Here is a 22116-nt window from a genome sequence, read left to right as displayed (position 1 = left end):
CAAAAACAAATGTGAATATAAGGATAGGTTAAACGGACGTGTTTTGGGTTACATTCGCTTTTTGCAAATAGTTAAAAGTTACGAAAGAAAAAATGTTTTGTACGTGTGTATTATATCAATCTGCTAAATGGATTGTCACTTCATCTATGGTAAATGATTTTAAAAACTCATCACAAATTATTTATGATATTCTTTCACCAAACAGTATGTCCATCACCAGCCTTTTTTAAAATAATTAATAATATAGATTTTAATTTAATAATATAGACTTTGTTAAAATAATTTTGTAAATTTAGTAAGATAGTTCAACACAAGCAACGCTTTATCCGTTGGTTAATATGTAGGTATCATCACTATAGATCATTTATCCATCAAGGATAAATGATCACAATTGCAGTGCAAAACATGGAGTAAACTCATGGCTTCAAAACATTATTGATAACCACCACATCATGCATCATTGCGTTCACAGTACATTTGTGTGCAAAACACCTTCGTGTACTGAGAAGATACGAAGTGAATCTCAAATTTATGTTACCGCTGAAGCACATCGAGAGGCTCGCATGGCCGACTGCTGCTACTGCGGGGCCTAATGGGTCGAGTAGTCAGCTGCGACGCGTCAGTCGCATCGGCCAGTGCTTCGGGTGAAGATCTATAAACAGTGAGCGCGGTGTAAGCAGCGTACGTAAGAAAACCCGCGGCCAAGGAAGACTCCGCACACTGCCGAAGATGAGTGACGACGTGGGATATTTTACGAATACGGAAAACGGTTACGTTCCGGCCAAAATCGGTCAACGCCGCACTGGCATACGATCCCGGCACTTGTTTAATTTCGTCCTGCACGATGTCATTCCGGATGCGCTGAAGTTTATCGCACGCCTGATACCTCTGATTCTGCACGGCGTAGTCGATCTGTTTGTGCCGGCGAAGAAAAAATCAATCCACGGCCAAACGGCACTGGTTACCGGCGGTGGGAACGGGCTTGGCCGAGCATTGTGTCTTCGTTTGGCGAAGGAAGGCTGCCATGTGGCCGTGGCCGACATCGATATGGCTGCTGCGCAGCGCACGGCGGTCGACCTGCGTAAACAAGGTGTAAAATCGGAAGCTTTCCTGGCGGACGTAGGCAACTACGATGAAGTGGTGAAGCTTAAGAATGATGTGGAAAATGCACTAGGGCCGGTGGACATTCTGGTCAACAATGCAGGTCTGCTGGCGATAGCGTCGCTCACCGAGGGCAAACCTTCCGATATAGAACGCATCATAAACGTGAACCTCACGTCTCACTTCTGGGTAAGCATGTCTGCAGACAACTTTCGGAGGTGGTCACGGAACGAGCTAAATTAATGTGAAATCAGTCAACTAAACATGTATAGCGTTTGCTTCTAATTGCACCTTCTAATTACAGTGTACAAAAAACTATCACATTTAAGCATTAAATCAACATCAACTGTACAAAAACGTGAGCATTTCAAAGCGCCATGTCATTAGGAAATCCAACCGTTTTTCTGATTATTATAAGTTTGATGTATGTTGTGGTCTTTGAAGATTTTATGGCATTTGTCAATAAGTGCCGTTATATGATCTATAAGCTTATCATATGGTTAAATGGTGCATAAGTGATATGTGAAGCATTTAATTGAACAGTGATAAAATATACATAGTGTACAGAAAAAACGACACTTTCATACAACGATATGAATAGAGAGGCAAAACCAAGCTGCAAAAGCAACAACATTAAAAAATGAATACGCACACGGGACTCATATTACTAGTGCTACATAAATACACTGTAATTTAAAGCAACACCACATCCATAACTAACAGAACAGAAGAATTTTCGGATCGTTGTTAGTTTTGTTATTTTATGAATGTTCTAAAAATATAACTTGGTGCTTTTAACGTATCAGACGTTCTAACGCCTTGAGTGGTCGGAACGGAATGCAGTATCTAACTGTGTACTAACAACATCACAACAGGTGTGTGCATCAAACTTGATCCACTTCGGACAAACATAGTACATTACGCAGATGTTTTTCGTTTCACTGCTTAGACGATACGTGCATTCAAACCTGGTATGATCACTCGAGAACGTGGTCATATTGTTGGCATCGCCTCAATCGCCGGTAAGTAATCTGCTAGTTTGCCGCACGCTTTGAAAGGTTTTCCGAGCACGAAAGTCTTTTACCGTTTTTACCGGCCACTCTGGGAGACGGTAAAAATCACAAACAGTAACAAATGCATCTGCCCATTTTTAGCGCGCTTTCCGGTGGGACGATTCATACCGTATACCGTGACGAAGTACGGTGTCCGTGCGCTGATGGAATCTCTCAACAGTGAGCTACGCATGGACGGGTTGCACGAAAAACTGTACACGACTTGTGTGTACCCGGCGTTGATCGCAACCAGACAGCAATTCATGGACCTACTTGATAAGCTCAAGTACGTAGTAACACGAAGTAACGTGATATGAAACATTCGAGTTATGTTCGATATATCCTTGCAGGTTCCTCAGCCGATTCTATGTCTTCACACCGGACCATGTGGCCGATGAAGTGGTGAAGGGCATGCTCATTAATAAGCGGGAAGTGTTTGTTCCAAGCATTTTGACACTTGTGTGCAAGCAATTTGAGTAAGTATTTGAAGGGAAAACTTCTATTATGCGTAAGCTTTATTCAAAATTTATACATTTTGTCCTATTCCTCATTAGGAACCTGCCGTCTGGACTAAAGCATCTGTTACTGTCCACCATACTGGGAGGAAAATTACCGCACTTCACGGCCAAACCGTGATTCGGAATCGGCGGTCATTGGCCAATTGCCATCGTCACGTTACAGATGCATCTTAAAACCCGTTATGAGTAATGATGAAGGCTATGTTGCATGTGGTTACAAATGTTACCAATTTCGAATAAAAAAAACGCTTCCAATCCATCCAACCCGAGTGGGTCGAATTATTCACACTCAATTTCGTTTGACGAAGGCCACAGCGTACTTGGCCGCTGAGCACCACGCCAGAGTGGCGAAGATCACTGGACGATTGAATCACAAATTGTTAATTGTTTTCCGTTTACAGACCATTCGCGTGTTCGTCGAAGGTATGAAACAACGCAGAAATGGGCACATTCTTGCCATCAGCTCCATTATGGGTGAGCCATAAATAATTATCGCAATCGTAGATGATGTCCTTGTGTTACACCCATTTTTGGTTTATGTCAGGTTGCATCCCAACGCCACGGAGCGTCTCCTACGTTGCAACAAAATTTGCAGTACGCGGAATGATGCAAGCCTTTCAGCGAGAACTGGCGATGGACGGGTTCGGTGAAGAGATTCACATTACCACCGTCTATCCCACTTTTATAGCTACCCGAAAGGATCTGATGGATTTACTTAATGAATATCGGTAAGCATAGTACATTTGCCCGAATCTGTCCTAAAACATTTTCCGGAAGAACACGGCGCTGATCGATTTGTTTGCTTGTTTCCTTGCAACTCAAGTTTCGACGAAAAACTTGCTATCCTAACACCGGAAGAAGCTGCCGACGAAGCTGTTGGAGGTATGCTGCGTTGTAAAATGAACGTCTTCATAGCACCGTTTTTCATTCGCTACTTTGTCTACTTGTCTGAGTAAGTCGAACTTTACATATCCTCGTGGACAAAGTGGTGTCAATAGTGTTGATTTTCTTCTTGTAGCTTGCTGCCTTCCTCGCTTTCAGGACTTTTGCTACAAACGCTCCTGAGAAATGTACCCTCGCTAGCAAATAGAAAGAACAAGCAAAGTTAATTCATTTGGAGATCAATGCAAACCTTCAATCGACGATTGGTTGGATCATATCAACATTTTAACCGTACGCATATCATTAAAAAAAATGTACAAATATGATAAAAAGATTTTGTTGTATGTCTCTAGCTTCTGTATAGGTTGCATTCATCTACTTCGAATGACTTCAAAAGAATCGGCATGCATTCAGGTTCAGGAACTTTTTCACATTACGAATCTGTCCGCTCTTATAAATGAAACTGTTCGAAATGATGTTATCTGCATTGTTTGACATCAGCTAGAGCCATACTCAATGTGTATGGCACTGTACAAAAAGCAAGAATTAAATGTGTCGATTCCGACGGACAGAAAAAGAAAAACTAACATGACTTCATATTACCGCTTCATCAAAAGTAATATTATTATAGTCGGTGTTCCTATACCATAATAAGTATTATTGTAAGTTAGAGGTGCGTTGCAAAGAAAAAATTCTTCGCCATTGCGAAAAAACTACAATAAATAGATTGTGTATTGCCAATAATAACTGGATTTTTTTGTACTTTAAACATTCTTATTTGAAAATATTTAACTATGCGCTTCGATATAACGTATTTGAGGTTGGCTAAAAAGAATTTTGTGCTCATTTTCAGGCTGACATTTTACAATTAAAAAAAAGCTTTCACTTTTTTTTGTTCCACTTATTTGTGAGTTAAAGGGTGTTAACAATGGAAGTCAACAAAGAGAAAATGCGGTACAGTTTCGGTATTTTAAAAGGTTTTCTTTGATAAATGCGAAAATACAAGCTGGGCCGCCGAAATTGAGTAAGGTGTTTATGATGCCGATACTGTAACAGCAAGGTACGTGCAATTTTCGTTTCGTCAATCCGGTTCAGTTATCCGGCCCAGGCAGACGCGTCATCGAAAATGTCGATAAAATCACAGAAATAATCAAAGTAGATCAGCGCCGAGCCTACTCTCGCAATTACAGGTCATCGTGCCGACGAGGCCGTTTCGATGCTCGCAGTTCCTTGCTGAACGTCGAAGTCGACCCGCGTACGGTTATAATGAACCGCTGACGAGTGCCATCCGACGTTTCAACTCCGGTTTCGATCGTTTCGACTTTAACATCAATGTACCTGTATTCCGTGATCGTATTGGTTATGTTCGTCCCTTGGCTAGCTTTTAATGCGTGTGCCAATGTCGTCCAATATTAACTTAATGCGTTTGACAATATTATCGTAAGGAGCTCAGTTAGGCTTCCTCAGTTAGGTTAGGAAACAGTTTTAAATCATTTGCGCAAATTTGGATTCACAAAGACGCGCGTAGTTTGGGCGCCACCCTATTTACACCAACAAACATGATGGCGAATTTCCATCCGCGAAATTTTAGTCGGTTCTACTGGGTCTGCGGTGGGACTTGAACGGTATAATTTATCATGAGATGCGCTTCCGTCTGGTGCACCTCTAATTATGCATTGATTTATACCCTTCAAGGGCAACCAATTTTCCAACAAAACGTTGCACATTTGACGAAAATTGGACCGTCAGAAACAAAAACTTAAACTTTTGAATTTCACTCAAAAATAATGGATTCCTTTTCAGTCCGCCTTATACGCTTTCGATACGATTACAATCGAACCACTATCTGCCACTAACTGATCTAGGTGAGTTTGCGGTGCATGTAACTAACGCCCCAGGTATGGCAGGCAGTGCACTTCAGCGCAATCGAAAAGCGGAATACACGCTCAGTAGCCCTTCGGTGCTGAAACGGTCCGGTTCGGTGTATCAGACGACGAAAAAAGGCATTCGTCACGGTGCGATTCTAGAAGCAAACGAGCGGGGCCAAGGAAAACCTTTCGCAGAATGGAGAGTTTAGATAACATCGGCCAAACGCCGTACGTGAAAGCGACGGGGAAAAAGTTCCATCGCCAGCCATCGTCAACATTGGCCCACTGGAAGCTGCTGAAGCTGTGCTCCAGCGTTGTTTTGGACATTTCCACGTTCGTAGTGCTACTGCTGCCGATACTGGCCGATGCTCTAGGTCGGTTGTTTCGCAAAGCGTCGAAAAAAAATATTTCCGGCCAAACGGCACTCGTTACGGGCGGAGCGAACGGGCTCGGACGGGACATTTGTCTTCAGCTGGCCGGCGCCGGGTGTCACATCGCTGTGGTGGACTTGGACGCGTGCAACGGCGAGCAGACGGCCGCCGATATCCGTCAGCTGGGCGTGAACGCACACTTCTTTAAGGTAAACGCAGCGATGCGTGCGCTGCAAAGTGCATCGCCAGCAGGTCTATGCTGCTTTGTTTGGGCGCACGGTGTCTCTCTCTAATGCACTCATGTTGACGGCTCGCGGTACTGCAACGGTTACCTAACCTCAGGGCTAGTTAGACGCTCCGGCTAATGCGGTAGTGCATAATCATCTACAACTAGTTTTCCTGCCCGGTGGCGCGTCGGGCACAAGCAGTGAGAGAGAGAGCTATAATGAGCTATTGGATAAATGTTTGCTAAATGTCACTCCGTAGGCCGATGTTTCTTCATTCGAAGCCGTGACTGTCCTGAAGGCCGAAGTACTCTCGACGCTCGGTCCAGTAGATATTCTGGTCAACAATGCGGGCGTACTACCGCTGATGTCCTTGCGAGAAGGAACTCCAAACGACCTGAAGAAAGTGATCGAAATCAATTTGCTGTCACATCTTTGGGTGAGTGAAAATGGTGGTTCATATCCTCTGCAAACAACCTGACTCGCTTGTTTTAGATGCTGCGGACCTTTGTGAACGATATGATCGAACGAAAACGCGGACACATCGTTGCAATCGCGTCGGTGGCCTGTAAGTAGGCAACCTCACGGCCGCGCAAGCATAGTGTTTAGCCATTGTGACCGAAAATTTCACCTTTTAGCGTACCTACCGATCGAGCGCATGATCGCCTACGCTGCCTCGAAGTACGGCGTTCGGGGTCTGATGGGTTCGTTTGCTAGCGAGTTGCACAGCGAAGGGGTCGACGATGTGGTTAAAACCACCACGGTTTACCCTTGCTTCATTAAAACGCGCCACGAGCTGATGGATGCACTGAAACGGATGGGGTATGCAATCGAATTTCGGTCGAACCGAACGAACGGGCCAATTTGTTTACTAGCGTCATTCGGTTTCACTTCACAGTATCAAAAATCGAGTACCGATCATGGAATCCGCAACCGTGGCCCGAGCCGTCGTCGGGGGAATTTTGTACAACAAAACCAACGTCTACTTGCCGAAGCTGATTGGTCCATTTGTGGGAATGTACGAGTGAGTAGCTTTTGCGAACCCGTTTTCTACACGGTCATGTCGTGATTCTGTCTGTACCCTTCCTTCCCAGAAACCTTCCCGCGCCCGTTGCGCGTCTTGCAAAGAAATGCTTTCTCAGAACCTCGATACCGAACGTGATGACGTGAACCGTGGCGCCGTGTGTCTGATACTTTGACCGAGTTCAATAAAGATGTTATTCAAACCAAACCGAAAATGGAGTAATTTATTTTAACCACCAAACCAAACTACTAGGCTAGGCTGTTTAGTAAGTTCGTAGCCACGATAAGAAAAATGCATTTTTGCGGTTTGAAATACGCTCTCTTATTCAGTACGGTTTCCCTACACAATACAATACACATGTTCCAACGAGACCCCATTTTGTAAATTCCATCGCTGAAGTGAGAAATTGGGAAGGTTTCAAAATACGCTTCCACAGCTGTTATGACGTCAACGTTTGATGAAAACCCGCTTTTCACGCACGATTTTTTTGGGTCTAAAACAGATGGAAGTCGTTATCGTTGCCAAATCTAGTGAATACGATGGATACTTCAACAATTCGAACTTTAATTCATGGGTTTTAGCCACTTTCAAATTGCTTTTGTGACCTGATGACCATTCAAAATGTTGGTTATACTGCTCAGTGCGATGGCTAGGCCTTATACTAAATCTTTTTCAGTGGTTCGACGATTTTCCAATACGATATCCGGCATTTCTTTTTGGAATTTAAGATATCTGTTTTTCGACGTTTCTGACATGTATCGTTTTGAAGGCTTGTACGACCACGTTTAAATTCAGCAATGCATCTTTGTTACGGTATTAATTGAAGGCGAAGAGTGCTTATACACTTTCAGCATTAGTTCATAAATTTCCTTTGGTATTAAACCTTCCAAATAAAGTTCAATCACTGCACGACACGATTTTCCCTTGCAAGAATCACAGTGATACGTCAATACTAAATGACTGGTAGAAAAAAAGCGACCGCTTGAAATGAAACTTCACATATGTGTTCATATGCAGAGTGTACCAATAACACATCGTTCAAAAAGTCCCGGGACTAACTATGAAAACATCGTTTTATTGGCAATTTATTTTTATTATTCATCAAGATAATCTTCTTCAAATGTATTGCAATCATTCCAGCATTCTCTAACTTTTCAATGCCATGTTGGTAGAGCGATTTGTTATTTGACTCAAAATGAGACTCAGTAGCAGTGATCACCACCTCATTCGAGCCAAATCTTTTTTCCCGGAGCATCTTTTTGAAAGAGCCAGTAGTCGCTGGGGGCAAGATCCGGCGAGTACGGAGAATGAGAAGGCAGTTGGAAGCCTAATTCGGCGAATTTGGTCATCGTTTTGATTTGTGATCGTTTGTTCCATTGTGGGCAAACGCGGCACCCATTTGGAGAAAACCTTTTTCATAGCCAATTTTTGGTGCAAAATAGTAAATACACTACCAGTGGATATGTTCACCATCTTAGCTATCTCGCGCACTTTCATTTTGCGGTCACCCATCACGATTTTCAATACTTTCTCGGTGTTTTCGGGATTTAGTGCCTCATTTGGCCGATCTGAACGTTCCGCATCAATTGTATCAATACGATCTATTTTCAAGTTAGCATACCACCGACAAATGGTTGTTTTCGAGGGAGTAGATTCCGGATAACGTTTTTCAAGTTGAGCTTAAACAGTGCTTTTTCCCATTAGAAAACAATGTTTTATCAACACACGAAGCTCGTTTTGGCCCATTTTTTCACGATTCCTTGGTTATGTTTCGAATTACGTCAAATTTCGACACACTTCATCTGAAGGTTGGTACTTCTGAACCTTGGTATATAAATGGCATTATTAGCTCCATCTCTATGTTAGTCCCGGGACTTTTTGAACGATGTGTTATAACACAACAAAAATCGGGGTCGTAGCAGCACCCTCCGATATCGAGGCTACGAACTTATTGAACAAACTAGCAGACTTTGCGAGAGATTTTCCATATGACGATGAGACGACGCGACGCCGACCAGCATCTCACGCTCCTCTCACCAGCGTCTCTTCTCTCATTTCCATCTGCTGGATCACGCTTTTCGAGGCGATCGTCGTCTCTCCGTAGTAGAAGGTTCCCTAGCTGCTCGATTGACGAAACTTTGCCTCGCCGGTGAACACACAATCGTGTGTTGAAAGAGAGAAACGCGTGAGAGAGACACCAACAAAGCCCGCTCTCGAGCTCGAGAGTAAACAGAGGGTTTTAAGCTGGCCCAGGTGCGCTCCAGCTCACAATGTACCCGCGATCGTAAAGTTGCTCGTATCGCACCGGTCCACCGCCACCGGCAGCTTACCTGTTTGGGGGCCAAACGGCCGATCGGTCATTCGGCAGGGTAGCCACACACACGGTTTCCTACCCCACGCGCTGCCCATGTGCTGTTAGGCGTAACTTGGCCGAGCTCTCGGATGTCAGTCACGAGTGCGTGCAGTTCGGTGACTGAGGTGCGTCAAGGCAGCCCGGAACACGAACCGGAGAGCAGCGTGTAGGTCCAGACAGCCAGCTGGGAAGAGATTGATCAGAGGGCACCCGGTACAGGAAAACGGGCTGTGCGTGCTCTGTGAGTTCAGAGCTTCGGCCAGTCAATCGAAACCGACCGGCTGAAAGTGTGGACGTTGTAGTGTGGTGCTGGCGTGGTTTGTTTACCGATACCGAGAGGCTGTGCAGCATCATGGAGGTGGCGTGGCGTTTCCGGGTCATCTTCGTGATGGCGTTTGTGGTGATCATTTTCGGCGATCTGCTCGGTTACGGTGGTGCGCGGAAGGAACCGAAAGACAAAGCCCTGCTCTCGGGCATCACCGAGGTCGAGGCGAACGGCGCGGAAATGCTGCCGAGTGGAAAGGATGCACCGGGCACAAGGCCACGGACAACGGCGCCCTCGAACGGTCAGTCAGATCCAGGCCGTCTAGATTCCGCCCGCCTGTTCTGACGCAGTGAACGTACTTGTTTCTTGCAGCAATCGGAAGCCTTGAGAGTGAGTTCGAGGAGGACACGGCGGGCCTGTCGACGGCGGAGCTGTTGGCGCGCAGGGAGAAGCTCAAACACTCGCTCCGGGAAGCGTGTCTACCGAAGCTGCTGTGTGAGATGGCGGCCAAGCCGAACTACTCCTTGAACGTCCGGGAGCGGGATCTACTCTCGCTGATGAGGTAAGCGACCTGAACCTCGATCGTGCGTGCGTGCGTGCATTCGTGCGTGACCGCGCCTGTGAGCCCATGAAATGGAAACCTGTTTCGTGCCTGGAAGTGAAAGGGTTGTTGAGCTTGCCGCCGACGACCCGGTGCGAAGCGCAACGACTGGTAGTCTCCGCTGCACGGTTGCTACAGAAGCTCCCCACCGCTGCGGCGCAAGTAAATTATTCAGCTCGCCGTATCGTGCTCTGCCTATTGCGGTTGAAAGTGGATGTGTTACGATAGCCACAGCAAGGTGCATTCACAGCAGGTGCGCTGCCTTCTAAAATTGGGGCTCTGCGCAAAAGCAAAATCTAACAGTCATTTCGCGCGCAGCTCGCTCTCCACCGAAGGTTCGAGAAAGGGGTGCTTGTTCGGTTTTTTGTTTTTTTGGGTGGTCCGCATCCCATATACAAAGAATATCCCTTTTGCTGGAAGGTTCCATCCGCGTATCGAACGAGGAACAGTTCGCGATGCTCGATGGTCGCACGTGCTCAATCAACAATTCGGGCATGACGGTGCGCTATGTTGGCACTCCGGCACGAGCAAAACGTGGTATCACTCGCACTGGGCCAAAACCTGAAGCTCGCAGACTTCTCGAAGAAGTATGGACGCAAAATTCGCGTAATATACCTGGGACACCCTGGAGCAATCGTAGCAGTCCCCGTAGCCCTTCGCTGGCGATTCACCCGCGGAACATCTAACAACATCATCTCGTGGACCGCTCTGACCCTCCATTACGTCACATTCGAGGCGAGCCGAGCTCGAGTGGGGCGAGTGAGGTAACACACCAGAAAGTAGGTTTCAACGCGCGCGCTCGCGCTCGACTGGCCACAGGAGTGGCCGAAGCTGTCGCAACCGTAGAAATAATCGCCGTGGACATTGGCGGGAACCGGTGGTCCGGCTTCGGCTACTTTTTTGTGACCTTGATGCGCACTCGCCGAAAGTGAAACGTAACTGCAGCGGCCCCGACGCGGCCTCTTGGCGCCTCTTGGTTCCTTCAACGATTCTATCTCGCACTCTGTCCGCCACTGTCTCTGTGTCTCTCTCTCTCTCTCTCTCTCTCTCTGTCTCAAGTGGCGACGCGGCTCTGTGCATTCCCTCACGGTTTTGCAATTATTAAATATCAAAACCCAATCGAGGGCACAGGCCACAGTGATGGATTGGCAGTGCGCATTGGTTTGTGCGATGTTGTTTGCTTTATGAGCGCCACTAGTTCCCGCTGATCTCCTGGCGACCCTCAGGTCGCGATGTTAGGTGGCTTAGTGGTGCCATTTGCTACCCCCCCGGCTTTGGACCGTTAGGCTTAATTGGGCGGTTTATAATCATGACGGGTACCACCCATTCGGCCACCGTTCGGCCACGCACCCGGAATACACACGAACCGTGCGAATGGTTTTTGGACGATCGGTTTTGATGCTTTAGAGCGCAGGCAAGGCCACAATGCGGTTGCACAATACTTGCGACTCATCAATCTTCAGAAACTGGCCCGCCATTGACACAGGAACATCGGGCACAACACCTTACATGATGGTCCTTGTACCCTTGAGGTAGCCCTGTGAGGTCATTAACATTTCATCTTATAAACAGCCAATCCCTGCTGCAAGATGTAAGAAATCGGCGTTTCCATAAACGCAACATCGGTCGCCGATTCGAATCGCTGCACATTCGCACGTTCGGGTCACGCTAAAGTCGGTGATGTTGTCATGCTCCTAGGCGATGTCTTTACCTTGTTCTACTCCGAGACAGGTTCGGGCACACAGTGTCTATCGATGCTTTTGCAAGGTGGCGAGCTGGTTCACCTTCGCCGGACCGTCCCGTCGATGAGTACTAAAATACTTCGAACATATCCCAACCGATTTTAGAAGAAACCGTGTATGGCCTCACGGTGGGATCTTTCATATCATCCCCTGCCCTCTGCATCACTCAAGGTCGATGTGCTTGTTCAATACAGTTACGCCACCTCATTTATCGTAACGTAACGTAATATATGTTCTGGGGCTTGGATCGGGTCGACTAGAAAAGTTTTCCATACTCGGTGCACCGGGGCGGCAACTGAACCTGTTCGAATACACGATTGCCGGAGGGAACGTGCACGCGTCATATCTTCCCTCCTTTGAACCGCCTTTGTGTCCATCGATGGTCCATCATTCACGGTACTTATTGCGCTAATTTTTGCAGGTCTACCACCTTATCGCTGACGATGGCTATGAGTCCGACGAAATGGCATTTCGCCGCTCACATGGGTCAACTGCTACGGGACGCCGGAGACGCACTGGTGACACCGATCGGATGCTCTCACCTGTGGCCGAGCTGTCCGTACAGCTCGAAGAAGCTGCTCAAACTGACCAACGTAGTGCAGCTGAAGTAGTATCCCCCGTGCGAAGTGGGTGCGGTGTGTGATCAAGTGTTGCAGCAACAATGGCAACAATGGCAGCGTGTGATTGCGATACGTCGAAAGTGAGTTGTGAAAGTGAGAAGTGAATTTCGATGCCACTATTGGAAGCGATACTACTATTTAAGAACACCCTAGGACATGACCCCGAATCGACGAATGGGAGATTGGAAAAAACGCCTTCGTTTAGTACGTTAGGATTCTGTTCCATTATTTGTTGCGAGTAGAGGAAACGTTATACATTGCCCATGTATGTTCTGGCATTTTCATGGCGTGCGTTAAATTCCATCAGCTTCTGAAGCGTTCCCCACCCAATAACCGTTTCGCGATAATTCGATTCCGGTGGTCGCGGCCCCGGACGCGATGCTAACAATCAAGGGGAAGGCCAATGGGGCAATGATTGTTAAGCAGTTCGATGAACCGCGAAATGTGATCGATAAACGTTGTCAAGTGTGAAATTATGGCAACACTGTAATAAATCTAGTGTAGATAGGTAGGGGTAGGAATAAAGTAGCGACCAGAGAGGACCGCAGTCACCATGATGGCTTTAGTCGTAGACCCGGGGGAAAATTCGCAAAAGTCGAGCCACAAAGAAATGTAAATAATCGGCGGCGCATGAAGGTGAAGTTAAACATCAGATTTTTAACTCAAAAATTAACAAACAAACTAGTAGCAGAGCCAAAACGTTCGGCTTAGTATTATGGTTTAGTGTAAGGTTTTGTACTTCTTTAGCTATAACGTGAAACCCAATCCGTTTGGTCATTTCTGTTATCCAGAAACGTTCGAAAGACTTACTAGCTGAAGCAATTTGTTTCCAAATTAAAGTACTACAATAATATAGCAAAATAAAGAGAGCTTACAAACGTCTGTCGGGACGTTTTTCGTTTAATTTTGATTTTTCACTTTAATTAGAACGCGATTCGCAGAACAGTCTGCTATTGTTTGCAGACATTGCTTCAGTTAGGTTGAAAACTTGAACTGAAATCTCAACACGAACCCGCGACACCGAAAACGGAGAAAGAAACGGAAACTTTCCCAGCATTGCAAACGTCTAAGATTTATTGCATTCAACAGCTTTCTGTTATGTGTTATCAGGAACAAAACCATTGCCCTGGTAAACACTGTTTGGTGAAGGTTTTTCTCTACTGCCCAGCGAAAGCGAAACCTCGCGGAACTGGTGGGCACGAGATTCTATTATCACAGGTCGTGCCTGAACGCCGGATTAAAATGCTCGACGTGCTCTCTCGTGCGGCCTCGCAGAAACAGATGCCTGCACACTGAAAGAGATTCACATGCTTTACTTAGCATGATTTACATGCCGATCCTGTGGCTGTAGCGATGCATTCTGAAAACTGTTCTACGCGCCACCCGGAGACAAATCGTCCCAATTCAGATTAAAAGATGCAGCGATTGCTTCGAACAAATGAATGTATTTTTTTGCTACACTCGGTTGTCCGCAACTGGTGAGTTGTGCTCTTTTCCCATTTTACTAAACCTGGGACTATACGAATACTACAAATCGTTACCGTAATTCGTGGCCCTATCTTGAGCGTAACGGTGTTCTGCGCTACCCGTAGTCAGCGTTTAACAAGCCCAGCCAAAGGCGGCGGGCGCTCGATTGGATGACTGTCGCCAACCAGGTTCCGCTCCGGATTCTCGATTCAAAATGTTTACCATCCATCTTCAGTTAATCCGGCGAAGCCAGACTTTATCTGCTGACTGGCTGGATTACACGCGATTTAACCTGAATGTTTGGGTGCCTCGGAACGAATCGCTCGTCGAACCTTGGTCGATCGCGGCCACAAGATCGGATTTGGATACCAAGTGGAGCCCAGAGTCTGCGGAAGAGAAGGTCATTTTCGCAAACAATTCCTCCTTGCAGTCCCTTTGGCCAAAATCACTTTGGTGACTTAAAGCTTGCTAATTCGAGATCCGAGCACTTAAGAGTCTCCGTTCCCATGCCTGAGTTGGGAATGAGGATGGAAGGGATGATTAAGCGGGCGGCTAGAACCATTGGGAACGGGACTTACCTTGGCAACTATAGCCATTTCTGTGCAGCTCGAATCCTTCCGAGCAGTCGCATTCGTACATGCCGTCGTGCAACTCGTAGCACAACTGTTCGCAGGGACTGCCGTGGCCACAACGTCCTGAAAACATAAATGAATGATGATTACCGTATGAGCGATGATACAGGAAAGGATTCGGAGAAAATCTTCGGCAATTCCCGACACTGGAAATTAATTACCATGTCATGATTCAATGAACTCCAATAGGTACACCAAATTGTTTTCGATTTTGAATGGTCAACATAATCAAAAGTGCCAAAAACCACATAAAAAAAGTAAGAATGAAACCGATCGATATGATGTTAATGATAGCACAAAGAATTAAATTTCGCTCCTAAACCTAGTCCGAAACAATGCGAAAGATGTAAGTCCGAATGAACTTGAATCGCAACATATAAAACATCACAATTTCGGCAATGGACTAGAACGATAACCAACAATGTGGTTTCATCGAAACAGACAGGGTTAGCATATTTTTTCCCCCTACACTCACATATTTCCTATTAAATGCATTCATTGGAGCAGCGTAACTTTATGGTAACCAAATGCAGTGTGCAATGCACAATGGAATTGCATAACTAATGGCGCAAGAATAGTTTTCGTTGAAAACTGCATCTTAACGAAAGCAAAATGAAGGATTCGGAACCTTACAACAGTTCGATTCCAGCTGTGCAGCTTTACTAGAGACTGGCAAACTTCGTCAAAGGGCAAGCATGAGCAAAACTTGACATTGTTTAAGGAACTGATTGCAATGACCATTCAACTTTTCCACCTGATTAACACATTCGTATTGACTCATGTTAAAATTAAAAGCCTTGCAATTTTGAGCATCGCTAATACATTTTTACATTAATCACGCTTGGATACTTGGATAGTAATGATTATAAGAAGCACGGAATTGGCCGTTAAAATTATTTATCTTGGCCTTGATTGCTAGATGTTTTCTTCTCAGCCTCCACAACTTCTGGACGTAATTAAAATATGACCAACATGCTTAACAGATTATAAAGCACGATACATAAAGATTACATGTTGATCAATGTCGAATCGACAAAAAATTTGGTGATCGAAAGTACGAAATTTGAGCAAAAGGACATCCGAAATGCCGCGCAGGTGTTCCCAAGTGAACATGAGAACGAGAGATGAAGCGCTCTAGAAACATCTATTGGAATTGGACCCGTAGAAAAGTGATGAAACAAAAAAACCTTGCATACCGAGCAATATCTATCAGGCGGTTGGCAAACGTTGTGATTTTAAAAGAATGAAAAAAGAAGACACAAAATTACAACAAAAAAATGATAAGCCCGGAGGGCCGTTCGTCGACTAAAGCGTGATAAACCATCAGGCACCGACGGTATTGTAGCCGAGCTCATAAAGAATCGTGGAGAGAGAATAGCGATCCGTCAAATCATAGGTATGGGATAGGTTATCATGGGTATGGGATAGTTAATCAATGCCTTGTGATTGGACCCTCGGCATCGACTATGCTACGCACAAAAAGGGAGATAGGCACTAGTCTATCTAGTGTAGTAATTGTAGGGGTATACCAACGGTGTTGTAACGGTGTTGGGCACCGCCGAAATGGGCTTCCACCTAGTCCTATACGCTGTTGAGATGTTTGTTTGTTTGTAAAGTTTTAAGAGTCTTTGGGCCTTAGGCCCTTTCGCCTCTCAGCTGTTGAGATGGTTGGTAACTATCAGGCAGTATTCAAAAAAGGAAAGTCTTCGACAGATCAATGCCGCCGATCTTTAAAAAAATGATTACTGCTTGAACATTTAGCAACTTTTCACCAATTTCAATGCCGAATGAGATGGAATAAAATTGTATGAGACCATGACCATGTATCGGAATTCCGGCCAAACTTACCAGACTTGTGAGAGTGAGAATAAATCGACCAACCCAACCAGATGAAAGTGGAAGCAGGCTCTCTAATCCCTTCGCCACCACAAAAGGGATTGCGCCAAAGGGACGCCCTAAAGTTGTCTATTTTTCAACTTCGCCCCTTTTCAAATGGAGCGGGACGTCCGTGACTCGGGAATGGAGACCTCAGGGACCATTTGCTACAAGTCCAGCAAGATTCTGCTGCATGCTGATTGCTAAGCCGTTATAGGTCACCAATACTGCCCACTCTTACGACTAGGGATAGGGAAATACTAGGGATTGAGCAAGCTGCGGATAATCTTGGTCTACAGATAAACGAGAACAAGATCAAATTCATTGTGGCACCAAATGCAACCTTACCAACAACAACCGGCTTACTATCAGGTGACTCCCGTGTCAGAGGACGTTGTCGAACGTGCTTTTTAGAATCAAAAGTGTCACAATAATCCTTAATAATATAAGAAAACCACCGTTTCTACTTTTGTCCTCATTTCATGTCCCTGTGACCGGAGTGAATCAAACTGTACGATTTCTGACGTCATATCCGACTATTATCCCTGCCTTTTGTATCGTAAGAATGTTGACTTTTATCTATTTCCGGTTGGCCTGCCGCGTGACACAACCTGTCATTTATTGCCTAATACGCAGTGGTGAACACGAGAACACACGTTGGGCAACCAAACGCAACCGTTGTTGGCTCGGTGGAAAACACCTTCGTAGCGCCCAGGCGGCATTCGTCACGTGTCCACAACAGCAAGAGCCAAGGATATCAATGCTAAAGGTACAGGGAAAAGATTAATGTTTTCTCTGAATGTGGAATAAGCTGACCGTTGACAAATCGACGACCTAAATTTGGAAACACGTACCAAAGACCCCACTAAAAAATATGGCGGTGGTCTTTATGGTCTTTCACAATCCGTTGAAACAGCGGAAAAACTCATATTGCTGCTGAATGAAGTAAGTGTTATTCGCATCCAAAGGTCGTGAATCACATTCAAAGGTCGAATGGTTTAATCGATAATCATTACCAAAAACAAACGCAAAAGGTTTAAGATGAAAACAGCGGACAAGTTTAAATGTAGACCAACTCAATCTCCGGCTACAAACTTGTACGCTAGGCCCATGTAATAGAGCGGACTAAAAATGTAGCTTGGACTTCGCCTTTAAAACAGTATGAATAGGAAAGTAAACGAATGTGACATTTAAACGCAAGAACAGAAATTAGCCTTCGCTCATCCCTAAACAACACATCTCTGACGTCCCCAAGCATTGGGACAGCATCGTGTGGGTGCTCCAATTTCTATTTTTTAACATTTTGTTTTTCCTTTAAGACATTAACCAAACATTTTTCGTCCTTCTGTCGATCTGAAACGTCCGATTCGAATGGAACGGTGCTACAGCGGTAGCACCTCCTCGCACTGCCGGGTCGCTGTTTCGTTTTGCCGGTGAAACAAAATTCATCCATAATTCATAACATCTTCTCTTGGTTCGGAAGGTCCTTTATCAGCAATCCCTTCCCTGGAACGGAACGAACGTGTTGTAGAAAAAGGCTTCACCCACAACTTTCACTCACAAAGGTCCTTATGTACGTAACTTGGTAGGTCGACGCACCGACGACGAAGACTGAATGGCGAACGGGAGATGGTGCTGCATGGCGTTTTTTACGCCAGCTAGCAGGGCCGGGAAAACATAGCCGCCCATTCGTAAGCCGTGTCTGGGTCAAATAGTGATGAAGAGGTTCTCATGCGCGATAAGTCCGGGAGAAGTCAGTGGAGCGGTAGCGAGCAGCTCCGTGTTCGCGTACGTGCAAATCAGAAACATTGCGCCGTACTCCATGGACCACCCCAAAACCGGAGTATGCAAGGCAGAACGAGTCGTGAAATGAGCGAAACACTAATGCCCCCACAGCTAGGCTGGCGAAAGCAAACGCAAGGTTCGCTAGGTTGCCGCTTTGTCGTCCAAAACTTGGCAGTACTCGAAACAACTCCTAACAGGCGAATCATAGAGACGAGCGCATAAATCATCATTCGCAGTGTGTTACGGTGATATTTTGTGCCCTTTGACTCTTGACACCAGGCACATGCCGTGGATGAAGTATGTAACATAGCGGTCATGCTCTAGGAGCCGCGCGACGTTTCCTTCAAACGGGTTGAGAAATCTTTCAAAAGCCTTTAGTGCTCGAGTCGTAGGTTCGCAAGAGCTGCGCTCCAACGTTTCTCCATAAGACTCACTTAAATAGAGTTGTACCACGGAAATGGTCCCTACTGAGTTTTGTGTACACTGTAAGGCAAAACATGAAAAAACCAAAGAAAAACATACCGTAGAAAAGTATTACGAGGTATACGATCGAAGTTTCTATTTTCGTCTACATTTGCCCGGTGAGATTAAGAATCATATGAAAAACTGCTGTAAATATTTTTTTGAATCCTAATATAGTAGGAATTATTTTTTTAATATAATAGCGAAAAGGAAATTTTTTTAAATTGAAATATGTAGTGTAGTAACTAAAATGCGATGAGAAATTCTCACGACAGAGGTAAAATGCTCACACACGACAACGCATTTAGAACTCCGGTAAAAATAAACTTCCACTGCCAGGACATCTCTATTGGAAGTGTTCTGTAATATTTTCCCTGGCGTATTTTTAGAATAGAATGAAGAAGCGAAATCGAGGAGAAAAGGATCACAGCTCGAACCGTTGCCTCGTGAATCACGTGGTTCCGGGATGATCATTATGAATAAATAAATGTAAAGCACCGAAAATTGCATTAAATATTTAGTCAACGGAACGGTTTGCGCACAAGCTATAAACCAGCCACTGATAAGCGAACTCGTTTCGTGACAGAAAAGCACAAACGATCAACACTTGCAAGTGAAGGCAAAGAATTGGGTTGAAAATATTATGCCTTACGGTTAGCTTGTCATTCGCCGGCGTTTGTAGGTTTGTCGCTCTACCAATCTAACTCTGGTTCGCTTCTTTTGCCGAACGATGATATTATGCTAGTAGCGTACTGGATGGGAAACGAAAATCATAAATAAGCTTATCATTTAATCGCTTTAGATACGACAAACCATCGTAATTGAGCATGTAGCAAGCACTTCAAACTGGGATACACACATGTAGTAATTCTTAGAATGTTGAATACTCTACAGCGAACCGTTGTTAAAAATCGCATAGACCCAAAAGAGACGCTTTCGTTAAAACATGAAACATCGACTCAATACAACTTATTGAAAAACGTTCAACACATAAAAGGCCGTAAAGTAACGTTGAATTACGGATTCTTTTACAGTAATTCACAGACTTAAAAATGGAAGCTGCTGGAAAATGTACCTTAACTTTTAATTTTCAAAACCACTTTTCCCGTAAACGTTGTAAATTATTCGATCTTATGCTACCCAGCAACTGACCCAATGTGCTTTAAACGTTTTAGAAATACACGTAAATTAATTCACGGGAATGCAAAAAGCGCTCTTTAATCGATGTTATATTTCGGGCGTATTCGCTGTTTGTGTTTTCGTCACAATAGACATTTCAACAAAACAAGTAAGAGTCAAGCTATTCTCCTGAAGTGTTTACATTTTCTTTTTGAACTCAAGGCACTTCTTCTTTTACTCATTTAGAAAGAGCTTCTTATGTAGCTTCTATAAAAAAAACTTGAATTTAGCTACGGGCAGACATGCATGGCATGAAATTACCATAGATCAAAGAGCGATCTGCTCATGAATAAAAAGTATGTGCGGCGGAATCGGATGAAATCTACCAACGTCTCGTTTTTGCTTGGCACGTCTCTTAACTTTTCGCAAAGTTATTGTTCGTTTCCTCGTGTAAAATGGAAAAAAGCATCACCAAGCCTACGCATACATTCACATTCTTCTGATCGACAATCCTCTCGGTGTCAATGGAGTAAAGGAACGACGCCACACATTTATGACCTTGGGAGAATCTTGCCAAGTAAGCATGCTCTCTGTAAATTTGAAGCCATAAAATGCTGTCTGGGTATCTGATTATTTTGAGCTTTTTGTAAAAACTAGGCAGACGTATATTTTGTGTTGATTTACAAGGAAATTGTAAGGAAAGCCAAAAGGAAAGGAAAGACTTGCGAGAATGTCACACAAGTTTCTTAAACCTATAAAAAATACATTCAAAACATTCTGATTTCCTATTGGTGTTTTCATGATTACTGCAGCTTGCTAAAATCTAATTTCATTTTCGTCGAGTGTGGCTACTATTTGGGCGAAATACCTTCCGTTCAAAACTATCTTAAGGCACAAAAATATTGATTTATTTTATTACCAACGATGGGTGCATCACAACAGTGTCTTATGAACAATATATATCAGGGTTCTAGCATCGTTTGTGGCCAATAACGATTACTATCTGCTTGGATGAAAAATGGTGCCAAATTGATTTTTATCGCACTATATTCGATAGCAAAACTTGTGGCGATCATTGAGCTTCGTCCTTTTGTGCAGCTCTTTGCAAGAAACGTGCATGGCACCACCTCGAATCAATTTCAAACAGCTGTGAATGCAATCAAAACATGTTGGGACACTTTCAATTGCAATTGCTGCTGTTAGGAATGCAAGAACGTTGAATTGCAAAAAATGGATCTTGTTGAACACGTGGTTATATCTGTTTTTAATAGGATATCACCGTAGACTATGTTTATTACAGCTGCAGAGTTTGTCTGTTCTTTTTATATTTAGAGGTTTAGCTGTGTTTATATTGTTTAATTGTCAAAGAAACAACACTCATATTTATCTAAGAAACCATTTAAAAACTAACTTTTCAAGATAGTAAGTAACGATATTGAAATTTATTATTGTGTATAAGAAACTTTTGTTCACCAGTCAAAGTATTTGTGTTTTGATGCTTTTATCTCTTTCAGTTCTGACACATCAACGAAGAAAAATATTTGTTCAATCAGTTGCTATCAAAGTCAGTGAGTGAAACATTAGTTAAGTTGCAATTTAATACGGAATGAATTCAATGCCATAATCAATCAGTTTCTGATAGAGCTAAATGGGATGATGATAACCACACGAAGCATAAAACTTCGTGAGCATACGCATGGACCAAGCAGAAGTCATCCATTGCATATTATCCTCGCCACCCGTAGCTCACGGTGGGGAGCAAATTTTCGTTAATCGAGTACGTGCAGCGAACGAAAAATTTTGCTCCGCTCGATATGGGTGGTCAGCATCTGGTCAGCAATTTGGCAGTTTTCCGCAGCTGGTCGAAGTCAACCGGAGGCTACGTAACTTTATCTTAACTTTTATAGGCGTACGTGTATCGCAACATTCTTTGCCAAGATGTACGACTGCGGAGCCCGAAATCAAACCGGTTGGACTTACATCCCACGATACGCCCGAGCAGAGGGAAACGAAATACGTTCCGGCCAATATACCGGCGCACTGCAGGAGCTCCCTTAGCTCCAGGACTGCTAAAGGACATCTTCCAATGAACGAACGAAAATTACAGGTTTCTCTTCGGCCTGACGGCCCACAGCCCAGCTATTCGAATTGCGAA

The 22116-nt window shown here is 44.5% G+C and overlaps 4 protein-coding genes across 4 annotated transcripts in view; 3 read left to right on the top strand and 1 right to left on the bottom strand.

The window, feature by feature from the left end:
• The window catches only part of LOC131215432 (uncharacterized), a 72188-nt gene that overhangs the window by 33046 nt on the left and 17026 nt on the right, over positions 1-22116 (bottom strand). Inside the window, exon 2 of the mRNA XM_058209820.1 lies at positions 14667-14783. Within this exon, the coding sequence (XP_058065803.1) occupies positions 14667-14783 (117 nt within the window). The remainder of the gene's footprint in view (positions 1-14666; positions 14784-22116) is intronic.
• On the top strand, positions 659-2856 carry LOC131206299 (17-beta-hydroxysteroid dehydrogenase 13-like). Its single transcript, XM_058198806.1, has 5 exons — positions 659-1290; positions 2051-2123; positions 2256-2439; positions 2504-2629; positions 2708-2856. The coding sequence occupies exons 1-5, from the start codon at positions 730-732 to the stop codon at positions 2787-2789; spliced, it is 1026 nt and encodes a 341-aa protein (XP_058054789.1). The 5' UTR covers positions 659-729; the 3' UTR covers positions 2790-2856.
• Positions 5618-7220, top strand: LOC131206300 (17-beta-hydroxysteroid dehydrogenase 13-like). Its single transcript, XM_058198808.1, has 6 exons — positions 5618-6001; positions 6279-6455; positions 6512-6584; positions 6655-6838; positions 6915-7040; positions 7111-7220. The coding sequence occupies exons 1-6, from the start codon at positions 5618-5620 to the stop codon at positions 7184-7186; spliced, it is 1020 nt and encodes a 339-aa protein (XP_058054791.1). The 3' UTR covers positions 7187-7220.
• Positions 9626-13474, top strand: LOC131206301 (uncharacterized). The gene is made up of 3 exons (XM_058198809.1): positions 9626-9959; positions 10031-10220; positions 12423-13474. The coding sequence occupies exons 1-3, from the start codon at positions 9746-9748 to the stop codon at positions 12610-12612; spliced, it is 594 nt and encodes a 197-aa protein (XP_058054792.1). The 5' UTR covers positions 9626-9745; the 3' UTR covers positions 12613-13474.

This window comes from Anopheles bellator, chromosome 1 (genome assembly GCF_943735745.2).
Source record: "Anopheles bellator chromosome 1, idAnoBellAS_SP24_06.2, whole genome shotgun sequence".
Taxonomy (NCBI): Eukaryota; Metazoa; Arthropoda; class Insecta; order Diptera; family Culicidae; genus Anopheles; species Anopheles bellator.
This window is presented reverse-complemented; position numbering and strand designations above follow the sequence as displayed.

Bases quoted from the DNA above. Each gene is read 5' to 3' on its own strand.
- LOC131206301 (XM_058198809.1), top strand. From the start codon at position 9,746: ATGGAGGTGGCGTGGCGTTTCCGGGTCATCTTCGTGATGGCGTTTGTG. The intron at 9,960-10,030 runs GTCAGTCAGATC...TGTTTCTTGCAG, and splicing joins GACAACGGCGCCCTCGAACG to CAATCGGAAGCCTTGAGAGT. The intron at 10,221-12,422 runs GTAAGCGACCTG...TAATTTTTGCAG, and splicing joins GATCTACTCTCGCTGATGAG to GTCTACCACCTTATCGCTGA.
- LOC131206299 (XM_058198806.1), top strand. From the start codon at position 730: ATGAGTGACGACGTGGGATATTTTACGAATACGGAAAACGGTTACGTT. The intron at 1,291-2,050 runs GTAAGCATGTCT...TTCACTGCTTAG, and splicing joins ACCTCACGTCTCACTTCTGG to ACGATACGTGCATTCAAACC. The intron at 2,630-2,707 runs GTAAGTATTTGA...ATTCCTCATTAG, and splicing joins CTTGTGTGCAAGCAATTTGA to GAACCTGCCGTCTGGACTAA.
- LOC131206300 (XM_058198808.1), top strand. From the start codon at position 5,618: ATGGAGAGTTTAGATAACATCGGCCAAACGCCGTACGTGAAAGCGACG. The intron at 6,839-6,914 runs GTATGCAATCGA...TTCACTTCACAG, and splicing joins GATGCACTGAAACGGATGGG to TATCAAAAATCGAGTACCGA. The intron at 7,041-7,110 runs GTGAGTAGCTTT...CTTCCTTCCCAG, and splicing joins CCATTTGTGGGAATGTACGA to AAACCTTCCCGCGCCCGTTG.